Below are 13,947 nucleotides of genomic sequence, written 5' to 3'. Positions count from 1 at the left end.
TGAGTGTGAACTGAAATTATGCAAGTCTAGAAATTGTTACAGAAAGAGTTTAAAATTAATTAACCCCAACCTCATGTATGATGCCTCTAGTGACTGTCTAATGCTAACAGCCTGTTGTGTTGTTTATTGTACAATTCTAATAGTTGAGTTCTATGTACACTCATGTTTTTATTTACAAAAGATCTCAATGTTGGCACGTGTGCATTATTCAGGTGGGCGAAAGCTGGTTTACTAAGGATGACTGCTCTGAACGCTGCATGTGTTATCCGATGAACAACGTGACATGTGAAGCATGGAAGTGTAGTCCTGCACAGGAGTGTAAAGTTCATGAAGGCCAGCTGGATTGTGTGAATACAGGTATGCACTGCTTCAATCCAGTACAGTGAGAGTATTCACACAAGTCACATACAAGGTCAACTACATTTGCTACCTTTTGAACACTATTTCTTGACACTTAAAGGTTGCAAATCTCCAGTCACTCTTCAAAATGTATAAGGTGACAGCTAACCAACAACCATGATTTAAACTTGCTTCTATTACTTTAGTTACTCATTCAGTCTTTGATGTAAATATTATAATTTATTGACATGTACATTAATATGACAGCATAGGCATTACATACATTATGTACAATACAAAGATTCCTTGATTAAGATATACAAATACCGTAAAATACCAAATAATAGCCCGGGCGATTATTTGTCTCAATCACGTAAGAGACCCGGCGCGTATTAGAGACTAGGCGGCTATTTGGAACAGGCGATTAATTCCTTCTTCACAAACACCTTCCCCAAAATCTACCTCAAAACGGGGAAAAAAATCATTCTCAGATAGGCCTACTTTTAACCAGTATAACTTACAGTTTGTTTAGAGTTAGATTACAGATAGCACGGTGCCGACTTCGGGGAATTTTGAAGACGCAGAATGCATCTTCGCATGGCACAGTCGGGGTGGATAAAGGATAAATCACACACCTTTTCCTGTTAATGACTAGTTAAGCACATGCTTTACAAAATAATCAAGAAACCACACCATTGTCTGTGCGCAGCACTGTGATTTAATTACTCTGCAAAGTTATGGTCACTTGCTATCACCCTCACCCATGCAGCCTCCACCCTTTGCGCTTCGCGATGTCTGTCAATCTGAAATTGCATGGAGGGCGCAACGTTGAAGCAACATAATTAGGGTGCGAAGTGTCAAACCAAAGGGTTTTTTCTTATGCTGAAAAATAAGTGACCTGCAGTGGCTACATACTGTCATCTTGCATCACGTTTCTCTCCAAGACGTCTCCCTATTTGGCCGATATGAGCCTATTCCCCGAGCGAGTTGGTACGGTGGCTCAACCCCGTAGAAAACTTAAAGTTCGGATGAAAGTTAGTTGAATAGGTTACTGACTTGTAGGCCTACATGTTGCCTGCCTGACGCGTGCTTCTGCCCAACTTGCACGACAGATTACTTGTTGAAAAGGCCCCTTGGATTAGATTGGCCGCGAGCAGACTGAAATGCATGTTAGAACGCTCTCACCTTTTTTGTAAAGCGTCTTCCAGATCCGAATGGGTAAGGGCAAGTGAAATGGTATAAGGTCTTTAATAAAACTCAGTGTGTGCTTTGACGCATGCATTCGGCAATTTAGGTCGTTTAACAGAAGCAGCAGTCCAACCTTGGAAACCCGCAGTCCTCAATGTCACCACACACGCTGGCTTTCGTTGGGTATACCCAAAGGGGTGGCTAAGACATCTGTCAAAAGTTACGGAGTTGCATTCCTCAAGAAATATTACGGTAGACCAAGATTATAACATTGAAATGGCATGTTTATTATCACGTAACAAAATGTTGTAAACAGTATTATAGAAATAATTTCATTCATTCATTCATTCATTCATTCATATTGTTTCGGTAGAAAACTATGCAATGCAAAATCGTTTAAACACCAGAAAACCAGAAAAGTGCTGGGCCTCAAGATTCTAGATAGAACGTTCGGACGCTTTTTTTTTTTTTTAGACCCCGGCGAGTATTTGGAACCGGCCTTTATTTGTCACAACACACGCGTACACCCGGCCGTTAAAGGGAACTCGGCGGTTAATTGGAACTCGGCTATTATTTGGTATTTTACGGTAAGCTAGTAACAGTCCACTATAGAGGAAATTTCTAAACTCTCTAAATCTGTGTGTACAGGAGTGGGTATTTGCCACATAGCTGGTGATCCTCATTATTACACCTTTGATAGTATCATGCATACCTACATGGGCACATGTACCTACACTTTGGTGGAAGTATGCAACAGCTCCATGGTGACTCCATTTACCATTGTGGCCAAGAATGAAGAGCGTGGCCAACCTGAAGCCTCCTACGTTCGGTCTGTCACTATCTATCTTCCAGGAGCCAATGTCACACTGAGCAAGAGCAAGAGAGTACTGGTAAGGGTCATAGAAATAGAGGGTGCAGATAGGCAAGACATGGAATGGATGACATAAAATATTTTGAAAGGATTGGTCATATAGGCATGTATATAATGTAGTATCACCAAGAATATAATACACCTATGTAGTAGATAAAAAGGATTTGATCATATAATCATTTGATCATTCTGGTTTTGCCCTCTGTAGCTGAATGGCCAAAGGATTCGTACCCCCATGGACATTGCTAAAGCTAAGGCCAGGGTGTTCACCAGTGGAGTCAATAGCGTGCTATCCACTGACTTTGGCCTCATTGTTAAGTTCGATGGTGTTCATCATGTAGAGATCACTGTCCCTGGAGACTACTTCAACAAGGTGAGAAAATATGTTGATGACACTGACATGGAAAGGTAAAATTTCCAAAGGTAAACGCATGGAAAAAACTACAGGTAGTATTCTATCACAGGCATACTGTAACACTCCATAAAACTCAACCATTTCAGTCAGTTGTAGTCATTTGTAGTCAAGAATTACTGCTCTTTCCTTTGCTGCTCACATTTGTTTTCTATCTCCTATGATGTTTGGAGGTATGTGGTATGTGTGGTACCTACAATGGTAATTCTAGTGATGACAACTTGATGCCAAATGGCCAGCCAGCTAATGATGTTATAGAGTTGGGTAACAGCTGGAAGGCTGAGGGAGACAGCGATCCAGGGTAAGTACCTGACATACTCTTGATGTAGTATATTGTATATACTGTGTGTGTATGTATCTGAATATTAATTAGCATCTTCTATCTCCTAACTACACAATCTTCAGAAACATGAGCGATTATCCAAAAGTCAGATTTGCAGGTGGCTAGTACAGGATGAATTATTTATGAGCCAGATAAATATAACAGTGTAGTGGAACGAAAAGCAACCTCTTCTCATTTAAACTTTTGCATAAGGCATATTTATTAAAGTTGAGTCCAGATATTTAAAGTCCCAGGAACATAATGTAAGATATATAAACCTTGTATTAGGCACATTTTTACTAGCTGAATTTGCTGAAGGATGACTACACTTGATTTACATCTGTTTGTCCAGGACTACCTGTTGGTTCTTCACTGCATAGTTCTATTTATTTAGGTGGAAAACCATATTGTTCACTATTAGCCTACATAATAATAACACTTGCTTAAAGGTTCTGACTTTAAAGATGAATTCTGGGCAAAATGTTCTATTTCTATGACTTTTGGAGTTTTGAGATGTTTCGATGCTGCACACACCATGTATTCTATGTGTAAATGTTTTGCCGAGATAAAATGTGACCCGCATTTTACGATTATGAAAATTGTCGAAGCAAGCGGGTGTGTTTGATCTACTTTTAATCAAAACAAGTCAACATGGACAAACATGGTGGACTCTGCTTTACCTCCAGCTAAAAGCCAGAGGAAAAAGAAAGGATTGCCTACCTAGTGAGTGTAACTGCAAGATAGAGTAATGTTAGATGACGTGCCATTTTTCTGGACAGATAGCTAAATCATTCTAGCTAGTGTTTAGCTATCTTAGTCTTAGAATGCATGAGCTCGAGTCCACGGGAGCGAGTATGGAGTTATACACCTAAAGTTTTGATCTTACAGAGAAAGAAATAATAACACAAAAGCAATAACAGAAAAGATGTATTTGTCTTGTGTTTCATGGATCTATTCACAAATGTCAACCACAAACTACGTACCTGTATCTCAAAACTCTCTGATGTCGATGCAGTCACAATGTTTTCCATATGTCGCCATCTTGTGACGCAGTTCCATAGTTACAGTGGTGCTTGAAAGTTTGTGAACCCTTCAGAATTTTCTATATTTCTGCATAAATATTGACCTAAAACATCATCAGATTTTCACACAAGTCCTAAAAGTAGATAAAGAGAACCCAGTTAAACAAATGAGACAAAAATATTATACTTGGTCATTTATTTATTGAGGAAAATGAGCCAATATTACATATCTGTGAGTGGCAAAAGTATGTGAACCTTTGCTTTCAGTATCTGGTGTGACCCCCTTGTGCAGCAATAACTGCAACTAAATGTTTCCAGTAACTGTTAATCAGTCCTGCACACCGGCTTGGAGGAATTTTAGCCCATTCCTCCGTACAGAACAGTTTCAACTCTGGGATATTGGTGGGTTTCCTCACATGAACTGCTCGCTTCAGGTCCTTCCACAATATTTCATTTGGATTAAGGTCAGGACTTTGACTTGGCCATTCCAAAACATTAACTTTATTCTTCTTTAACCATTCTTTGCTAGAACTACTTGTGTGCTTAGGGTCGTTGTCTTGCTGCATGACCCACCTTCTCTTGAAATTCAGTTCATGGACAGATGTCCTGACATTTTCCTTTAGAATTCACTGGTACAATTCAGAATTCATTGTTCCATCAATGATGGCAAGCCGTCCTGGCCCACATGCAGCAAAACAGGCCCAAACTATGATACTACCACCACCATGTTTCACAGATGGCATACTGTTCTTATGCTGGAACACAGTGTTTTCCTTTCTCCAAACATAACGCTTCTCATTTCAACCAAAAAGTTCTATTTTGGTCTCATCCATCCACAAAACATTTTTCCAATACCCTTCTGGTTTGTCCACGTGATCTTTGGCAAACTGCAGACGAGCAGCAATGTTCTTTTTGGAGAGCAGTGGCTTTCTCCTTGCAACCCGCAACCCTGCCATGCACACCATTGTTGTTCAGTGTTCTCCTGATGGTGGACTCATGAACATTAACATTAGCCAATGTGAGAGAAGCCTTCAGTTGCTTAGAAGTTACCCTGGGATCCTTTGTGACCTCGCCAACTATTACACACCTTACTCTTGGAGTGACCTTTGTTGGTTGACCACTCCTGAGGAGGCTAACAATGGTCTTGAATTTCCTCCATTTGAACACAATCTGTCTGACTGTGGATTGGTGGAGTCCAAACTCTTTAGAGATGGTTTTGTAACCTTTTCCAGCCTGATGAGCATCAACAACGCTTTTTCTGAGGTCCTCAGAAATCTCCTTTGTTCGTGTCATAATACACTTCCACAAGCATGTGTTGTGAAGATCAGACTTTGATAGATCCCTGTTCTTTAAATAAAACAGGGTGCCCACTCACACCTGATTGTCATCCCATTGATTGAAAACACCTGACTCTAATTTCACCTTCAAATTACCTGTTAATCCTAGAGGTTCACATACTTTGCCACTCACAGATATGTAATATTGGATTGTTTTCTTCAATAAATAAATGACCAAGTATTATATTTTTGTCTCATTTGTTTAATTGGGTTCTCTTTATCTACTTTTAGGACTTGTGTGAAAATCTGATGTTGTTTTAGGTCATATTTATGCAGAAATATAGAAAATTCTAAAGGGTTCACAAACTTTCAAGCGCCACTGTATGTTAAAGCCCCTTGCATTTGGCTGTTTCCGTAGGGTCTTATTGTTTACCTCAAGAGGTAGGATTTTGGTCCCAAAACAGAGAAAAGTGACACTCAGGACATCAAAATGATCACTTCTTGTCCGCATGATATTGTTCTTCCAAGACATAGGAAAATGCCATGCACAATTTAAAAAATGTGAAAATTTCAGATGACTTTGCAATCAGCACCTTTTTAGTACATTTGCCATATTGAGTGGAACATAAATATACATAAGAATTTGTCACATTATAATATTAACATCATTCATTTATTATTTCTTTATTTTATGTCTGTCAATCTCTGTCTCTACAGATGCCAGCCAGACACACGTCCGGATGTCCACCCAAACTGCACAGACAAGGAGGCCATCGCCATCAAGGATCAGTGTACCAGCATTATCAAGTCAGACAAGTTCAAGCCCTGCCACCCACTAATTGATTCTGAACCCTTTGTGGAGAACTGCATCTATGACATGTGCGAGTATGATAGCATGGAGTCCACACTTTGTGACAACGTAGAGGCTTATGCCCAGGCCTGCCAGAGCACTGGTGTCACCATCAGCTGGAGGAACGCTACCTTCTGTCGTGAGTGATCCTCAAGTTACTCAACTAAAGGGAGCTTAGTCTTGAGCAGCCTTCATAATGCAGTGATCACTAACAATAACCTGTTAGTATTTAAAAATTTAATGTCATGTTGTTAATGCTTTATAGTCAGCTAATGAAGTTACAGAGGTTATGTAAATATAGCTCATATGTAGCATGCCATAGCTGTATATACAGCAGCTTTCTTGTTCTTACCTTCCATACAGCTCTTCCGTGCCCACCAAACAGCCACTACTCAGACTGCACACCACCATGCCCTCCCACCTGTGCAGATCTTTTCCCCATTTTCTGTCCCCTGCCACCAAATAGCTGTGTGGAAGGCTGCCAGTGTGATGCAGGCTTTGTGCTGAGTGATGGCATGTGTGTACAACTTTCTAACTGTGGATGTGTGGACAACAAAGGAGAATACCATGATGTAAGTTGCAATTCAACTTGAATCCATATAAAAGTTAGAATTGTTCTAACTTGAGCTTTAATATTAGTGCAGTGTTGTCTGAAAGGAGTATTTACCTGCCATTTATGCAAGGTCATCTTTAGGCTTCATTGGGAAGCTCTAAACTTTTGTAACACACACAGTGTTCTGTATTTGTGATACAGAGTAAACCACCATGGTCAGTCATCCTGCTGTGTGTTACAGGTTGGGGATTCTTGGGTGACAGAACACTGTGACCAGAAGTGCACATGCAGTCTGGGAGGAGTATTAAGTTGCAAGGCCTTTCAGTGCAGCTCCAGGTCCGTTTGTGCCCTGAACAGTGATGGCGAGCGCTACTGCAAACCTGAGGGTGAGTCCTAGGAACTAATAACCCTCCTGTCTGCCACACAGTTTTTATTTCTTTCATCCTCCACAGGCCTTTTCTCTTTTGCTATACTTATAAGATATAATCCTTCATGTACATTACAATTCTCTTTTCCCCAAAATAAGTCTTCTATCATGAGAGTGCTGTTCAAGCAAATTATATTAAATGCCATACATACATGTCACACCACTGAGAATATTATATTATTATAGTTTATTATATTATTATAAAAAATATTATATTCTTTTATTCTTTTTTTTTTTTTTTGCATTTATAGATTTTAACAAGTGCATAATTTCTGGAGATCCACACTACCTCACCTTTGACAAATTCAAACACCACTATCAGGGCCCGTATACGTACGTGCTAACCAAGGATTATGATCTACCCACCTTCCTCACACCCCTTACTGTGAGGGGTAAGAACGCCCGTAGAGGTGGCAACAGGCGTGTTTCCTTCCTGCGTGAGGTTTATGTGGAAGTGTATGGTGTCAGCATTCAAATGCTCCAGAAAAAGGGGCTGCTGGTAAGAAAATGCAAGATTTGTGTTAAATGTAGCATACATGCATGCAGTAATATGACACACACAATCTCTGCCACTACTGTAATGAAATTGAAAACTTGTCAAAATATAGCTTATAATTGTTGGTGAAAAATTAATCGCACAGTTTCTTAAATGTAGAGTAATTTACTCTAGTTTGCTCATGTCTGTGTGCTGGGGATCTCTCCCACAGGTTAATGGTGAGCGTGTGTCCCCTCCATTGAGTCCTAAGCAGGGTATCAAGATCTCTCTGAACTCCCAGTACCTTCAGCTTATAACTGACTTTGGCCTTACCGTGCGCTTTGATGGCAACATGCGAGGAGGTGAGAATAAAGACAGACAATCTGTGTGCGTATTTATATGTTGGCCTAGTCACATCTACGCACACTATATACAAGCCAGAACAAACACACACCTTAGCAGTGACAACACAAACCCCTTTCCCTCTGAACAGAGGTGATTTTGCCGAGCACCTACAAGAAGCATGTGCGTGGCCTTTGTGGAAACTATGATGGTCTCTCTAATAATGAGTATGTAAAGCCTGACAACACCTTCACCCGCAACCTCAATGAGTTTGGAGATAGCTGGAGAGTGAGTGACAAGCAAGGAGAGGTGTTCCACACCTCAGACCTGCCCCATCTCACCTACTTGCATAAGTGAGTAACACGCTTTCAAAATTATCTGATCAGTTCTTACCTCATTTTGTTTTGTTTTATGCTAATCATCTTCTTTTTACATCTTTTTCCTTCCTCTATGTGAGATCGATGTGGTTAGATTGAGCTGACAGGGTTAAGGGCCTTGTGCAAGGGCCCAAAAGTGACAGCTTGGCAGTGCTGTCAATAACCCTCCAATCAATAACCCAGAGCCTTAACCCATTGAGCCACCACTAGCCCACGTTTTTCTTTATGCTAACTAATCATAATTACACAAAACTACACATCATCATTGCTGTCCTTTTAAGTTTTCTTTTTCCTGTAGAATCTTTCTTTGCATCCCAGACCTAGACAAAAAAAGTCTGTGTGTGTGTGTGTGTGTGTGTGTGTGTGTGTGTGTGTGTGTGTGTGTGTGTGTGTCAGGAGAGAAGTAGAAAGATATTTGGACTCGGGCTTTGAGACATTCAATTGCACTGAAGCTCAGCTGGAGGAGCTGAAAGGGAAGAATCAGTGTGGAGCATTGAGTGACCCTTCAGGACCCTTTGCTCCCTGCCATGCCACCATGGTCCCTGATGAGTTCCAGGAGTAAGTACAGCCTATGGGTGTGGGTGCGTGTATTCCAGGTGACTGATAGCTGCAGTGAGTGTATTGTGTGCAGATAATTTCCTTGTTATTTCTGGTAGAGAAAGTGTATATTGCTCTGACAAGGGGTGTGTGTGTGTGTGTTTTGCAGGGACTGTGTGTTTGACTTGTGTGCAGAGCAGAACAGCTCCACACTGCGCTGTCAGAGTTATGCTGTTTATGCCCTGGCATGTCAAGAACAGGGAATTACATTAGGGCCTTGGAGAACACAACTGAACTGTGGTATGTTACACACACTTGCAAAGGCGTGCGTATGCACGCGCACACACTCAATATTTTGAGGACGCCTAGATTTTCATTTTCAGGAAATATTTTCTATGTGAATTTGCAGTAACTTGTCATCAGACTAACCAGACTATGTGTAATACATTGTGTTTGTGACAATAACAATGACAGTTATACTATGTGTACTATATGTCAGAATTATTTTAATGTTCTCAGCCCAGTAAAAATACTTAAGATTGCTCTAAATGACCTGGAGAAAAAAATGTGACTCAGTGGTCCTTTAATCTTGTTCCCAGGTGTCTCAGTGTGGAAAAGCTTGGAGTTATTCTTATATATTTGCAGGCCATACAGTGAGCAGATATAAAATTGCTAACTTTAAAGGAACAGTCCACCGTACTTCCATAATGAAATATGCTCTTATCTGAATTGAGACGAGCTGCTCCGTACCTCTCCGAGCTTTGCGCGACCTCCCAGTCAGTCAGACGCAGTCAGACGCGCTGTCACTCCTGTTAGCAATGTAGCTAGGCTCAGTATGGCCAATGGTATTTTTTGGGGCTGTAGTTAGATGCGACCAAACTCTTCCACGTTTTTCCTGTTTACATAGGTTTATATGACAGGTGATATGAAACAAGTTCAGTTACACAAATTGAAACGTAGCGATTTTCTATGCTATGGAAAGTCCGCACTATAATGACAGGCATACTGACACCTTCTGTGCGCTTCGGCAGTGCATTGATATCTGAGCTCCATATCAATGCGCTGCCGAAGCGCGCAGAAGGTGTTAGTACGCCTGTCATTATAGTGCGGACTTTCCATAGCATAGAAAATCGCTACGTTTCAATTTGTGTAACTGAACTTGTTTCATATCACCTGTCATATAAACCTGTGTAAACAGGAAAAACGTGGAAGAGTTTGGTCGCATCTAACTACAGCCCCAAAAAATACCATTGGCCATACTGAGCCTAGCTACATTGCTAACAGGAGTGACAGCGCGTATGACTGCGTCTGACTGACTGGGAGGTCGCGCAAAGCTCGGACAGGTACGGAGCAGCTCGTCTCAATTCAGATAAGAGCATATTTCATTATGGAAGTATGGTGGACTGTTCCTTTAATAAGTAATGTAATTTACATTAAATGTTCACATTTAAAAAAAAAAAATCAATATTGTTATTCTAACAGTATAGGGTACCAAAGCATCAGGCACATTCTCTATAAAATCACAAAAGTAGTACATCATAATTCATGTCTTTTTCTGCCTCACACATACCATCTGAATTTTACTGTCAAACACACAAATACAATATGGACATGCAAAGCAATAGCATTAACATTCTTCCTGAATGGATTTTCTCACTATGTGCATTGTGTGTATTGGGTTATAGGTCTGTCATGTGGTGCCAACAGTACCTACACAACCTGCATGACTGCATGTCCAGCATCATGCGCAGCCTTAGCAGCATCCTCTGAGTGTGAGCAAACTTTGTGCTTAGAGGGATGTCAGTGTAATCCTGGATTTGCCATGAGTGGCGACAAGTGTGTTCCTTACAATGAGTGTGGCTGCACCTATTTGGGCCGCTACTACACTGTGAGTACCAAGTTATGTGTATCTGCTGTACTGAGTTAGCATTGTCTCAAGTAAGTAATAATGGTGATATGAGCTATGAACAACACGCATCCCACTTTTCTTTTTGCATGCACACACAGCTGAATGAGACATTTGTGACTGAGGATTGTGCTCTGAGCTGTCAGTGTAAAACCACTGGTGCTTTTTGCCAGCCCAAAGGCTGCAGCAACAATCAAATCTGTACCGTCTCCAACACCTCACGTGGTTGCTACAACAGTGAGTGTCTCCATTTAAACACTAATACACACTTTGCAGTATGAGTCAGAAAATCTGTTGATGATGCACTGAAAAGGTGTTCACATGCAGTACCAGTCAAAAGTTTGGACACCCCTACTCATTCATAGGTTTTTAAGGATTTTGACTGTTTTCTGCATTGTACAACCCTGATTCCAAAAAAGTTGGGACAAAGTACAAATTGTAAATAAAAACGGAATGCAATAATTTACAAATCTCAAAAACTGATATTGTATTCACAATAGAACATAGACAACATATCAAATGTCGAAAGTGAGACATTTTGAAATTTCATGCCAAATATTGGCTCATTTGAAATTTCATGACAGCAACACATCTCAAAAAAGTTGGGACAGGGGCAATAAGAGGCTGGAAAAGTTAAAGGTACAAAAAAGGAACAGCTGGAGGACCAAATTGCAACTCATTAGGTCAATTGGCAATAGGTCATTAACATGACTGGGTATAAAAAGAGCATCTTGGATTAGCAGCAGCTCTCAGAAGTAAAGATGGGAAGAGGATCACCAATCACGGGCAATTGCTCTAAGACAACGACGGAGGCTCAGCCTCCTCTAAAAATGACGAACATCGTGTAGGATGAATTGCGCTAGGCTTATGTTATAGCCGACCTTATAACATTGCTACAGTGGGGCAAAAAAGTATTTAGTCAGCCACCAATTGTGCAAGTTCTCCCACTTAAAAAGATGAGAGAGGCCTGTAATTTTCATCGTAGGTACACTTCAACTATGAGAGACAGAATGGGGGGAAAGAATCCAGGAAATCACATTGTAGGATTTTTAATGAATTAATTGGTAAATTCCTCAGTAAAATAAGTATTTGGTCACCTACAAACAAGCAAGATTTCTGGCTCTCACAGACCTGTAACAACTTCTTTAAGAGGCTCCTCTGTCCTCCACTCATTATCTGTATTAATGGAACCTGTTTGAACTCGTTATCAGTATAAAAGACACCTGTCCACAACCTCAAACAGTCACACTCCAAACTCCACTATGGCCAAGACCAAAGAGCTGTCAAAGGACACCAGAAACAAAATTGTAGACCTGCACCAGGCTGGGAAGACTGAATCTGCAATAGGTAAGCAGGTTGGTGTGAAAAAATCAACTGTAGGAGCAATTATTAAAAAATGGAAGACATACAAGACCACTGATAATCTCCCTCGATCTGGGGCTCCATGCAAGCTCTCACCCCGTGGGGTCAAAATGATCACAAGAACGGTGAGCAAAAATCCCAGAACCACACGGGGGAACCTAGTGAATGACCTGCAGAGAACTGGGACCAAAGTAACAAAGGCTACCATCAGTAACACACTATGCTGCCAGGGACTCAAATCCTGCAGTGCCAGACGTGTCCCCCTGCTTAAGCCAGTACATGTCCAGGCCCGTCTGAAGTTTGCTAGAGAGCATTTGGATGATCCAGAAGAGGATTGGGAGAATGTCATATGGTCAGATGAAACCAAAATAGAACTTTTTGGTAAAAACTCAACTTGTCGTGTTTGGAGGAGAAAGAATGCTGAGTTGCATCCAAAGAACACCATACCTACTGTGAAGCATGGGGGTGGAACCATCATGCTTTGGGGCTGTTTTTCTGCAAAGGGACCAGGACGACTGATCCGTGTAAAGGAAAGAATGAATGGGGCCATGTATCGTGAGATTTTGAATGAAAACCTCCTTCCATCAGCAAGGGCTTTGAAGATGAAACATGGCTGGGTCTTTCAGCATGACAATGATCCCAAACACACCGCCCGGGCAACGAAGGAGCAGCTTCGTAAGAAGCATTTCAAGGTCCTGGAGTGGCCTAGCCAGTCTCCAGATCTCAACCCCGTAGAAAATCTTTGGAGGGAGTTGAAAGTCCATGTTGCCCAGCGACAGCCCCAAAACATCACTGCTGTAGAGGAGATCTGCATGGAGGAATGGGCCAAAATACCAGCAACAGTGTATGAAAACCTTGTGAAGACTTACAGAAAGCGTTTGACCTCTGTCATTGCCAACAAAGGGTATATAACAAAGTATTGAGATGAAGTTTTGTTATTGACCAAATACTTATTTTCCACCATAATTTGCAAATAAATTCTTTAAAAATCAGACAATGTGATTTTCTGGATTTTTTTTTCTTATTTTGTCTCTCATAGTTGAAGTGTACCTCTGATGAAAATTGCAGGCCTCTCTCATCTTTTTAAGTGGGAGAACTTGCACAATTGGTGACTGACTAAATACTTTTTTGCCCCACTGTATTTCAGATCCAGAATCATAGAAATATATGTGCTCAACCCACTACAGTGCGAAATCATTCCGTTATAACTTTCCCCAGTTCGCCTAATGTGTGCGTGAGTTTTTCCCCCTCGTGACCACGCGATGCAGCCCAGCCTCAGTGCACTTCAATGGCATTTGGGAGCTATGCGCTTTTCAATCTCAAAATGCAAGACGATTATTGGACAAATACTGCGAAAACGCCCACCCACGGAGTCCCACGGACTCCCAGCCTCAGTGGACTTCAATGGCATTTGGGAGCGATGCGCTTTTCAATATCAAAATGCAAGACAGTTATTGGACAAATACTGTGAAAATGCCCGCCCACGGACTCCGAGCCTCACAGTGGGAGGGACATGGCAGTTTCCGCGAGGAGACTGGTGATTGGTGAAAGTGGCCGGATATTTTCTTTGATTGACAGCTCGTTTCAACTATAGACAGGCAGCGGTGAATTTCAGTTCAGTCCCATGCGGATTCGCAAGTGCTGTGGTGTATTGTAAGAGATCAGCTTACATTTTGATTTCATTCAT

At 41.2% G+C, this 13,947-nt stretch overlaps 1 protein-coding gene across 1 annotated transcript in view; it reads left to right on the top strand.

Annotated features, from left to right (window-relative positions):
* The window catches only part of zanl (zonadhesin, like), a 120,818-nt gene that overhangs the window by 100,674 nt on the left and 6,197 nt on the right, over positions 1-13,947 (top strand). Inside the window, 14 exon segments of the mRNA XM_060919399.1 lie at positions 213-357; positions 2,176-2,417; positions 2,607-2,771; positions 2,984-3,111; positions 6,149-6,420; positions 6,645-6,853; positions 7,076-7,220; positions 7,513-7,760; positions 7,969-8,098; positions 8,230-8,431; positions 8,852-9,013; positions 9,162-9,292; positions 10,678-10,880; positions 11,000-11,135. Coding sequence (XP_060775382.1) covers positions 213-357; positions 2,176-2,417; positions 2,607-2,771; positions 2,984-3,111; positions 6,149-6,420; positions 6,645-6,853; positions 7,076-7,220; positions 7,513-7,760; positions 7,969-8,098; positions 8,230-8,431; positions 8,852-9,013; positions 9,162-9,292; positions 10,678-10,880; positions 11,000-11,135 — 2,518 coding nt within the window.

This window comes from Neoarius graeffei, chromosome 1, assembly GCF_027579695.1.
Source record: "Neoarius graeffei isolate fNeoGra1 chromosome 1, fNeoGra1.pri, whole genome shotgun sequence".
Lineage (NCBI taxonomy): Eukaryota > Metazoa > Chordata > Actinopteri > Siluriformes > Ariidae > Neoarius > Neoarius graeffei.
This window is presented reverse-complemented; position numbering and strand designations above follow the sequence as displayed.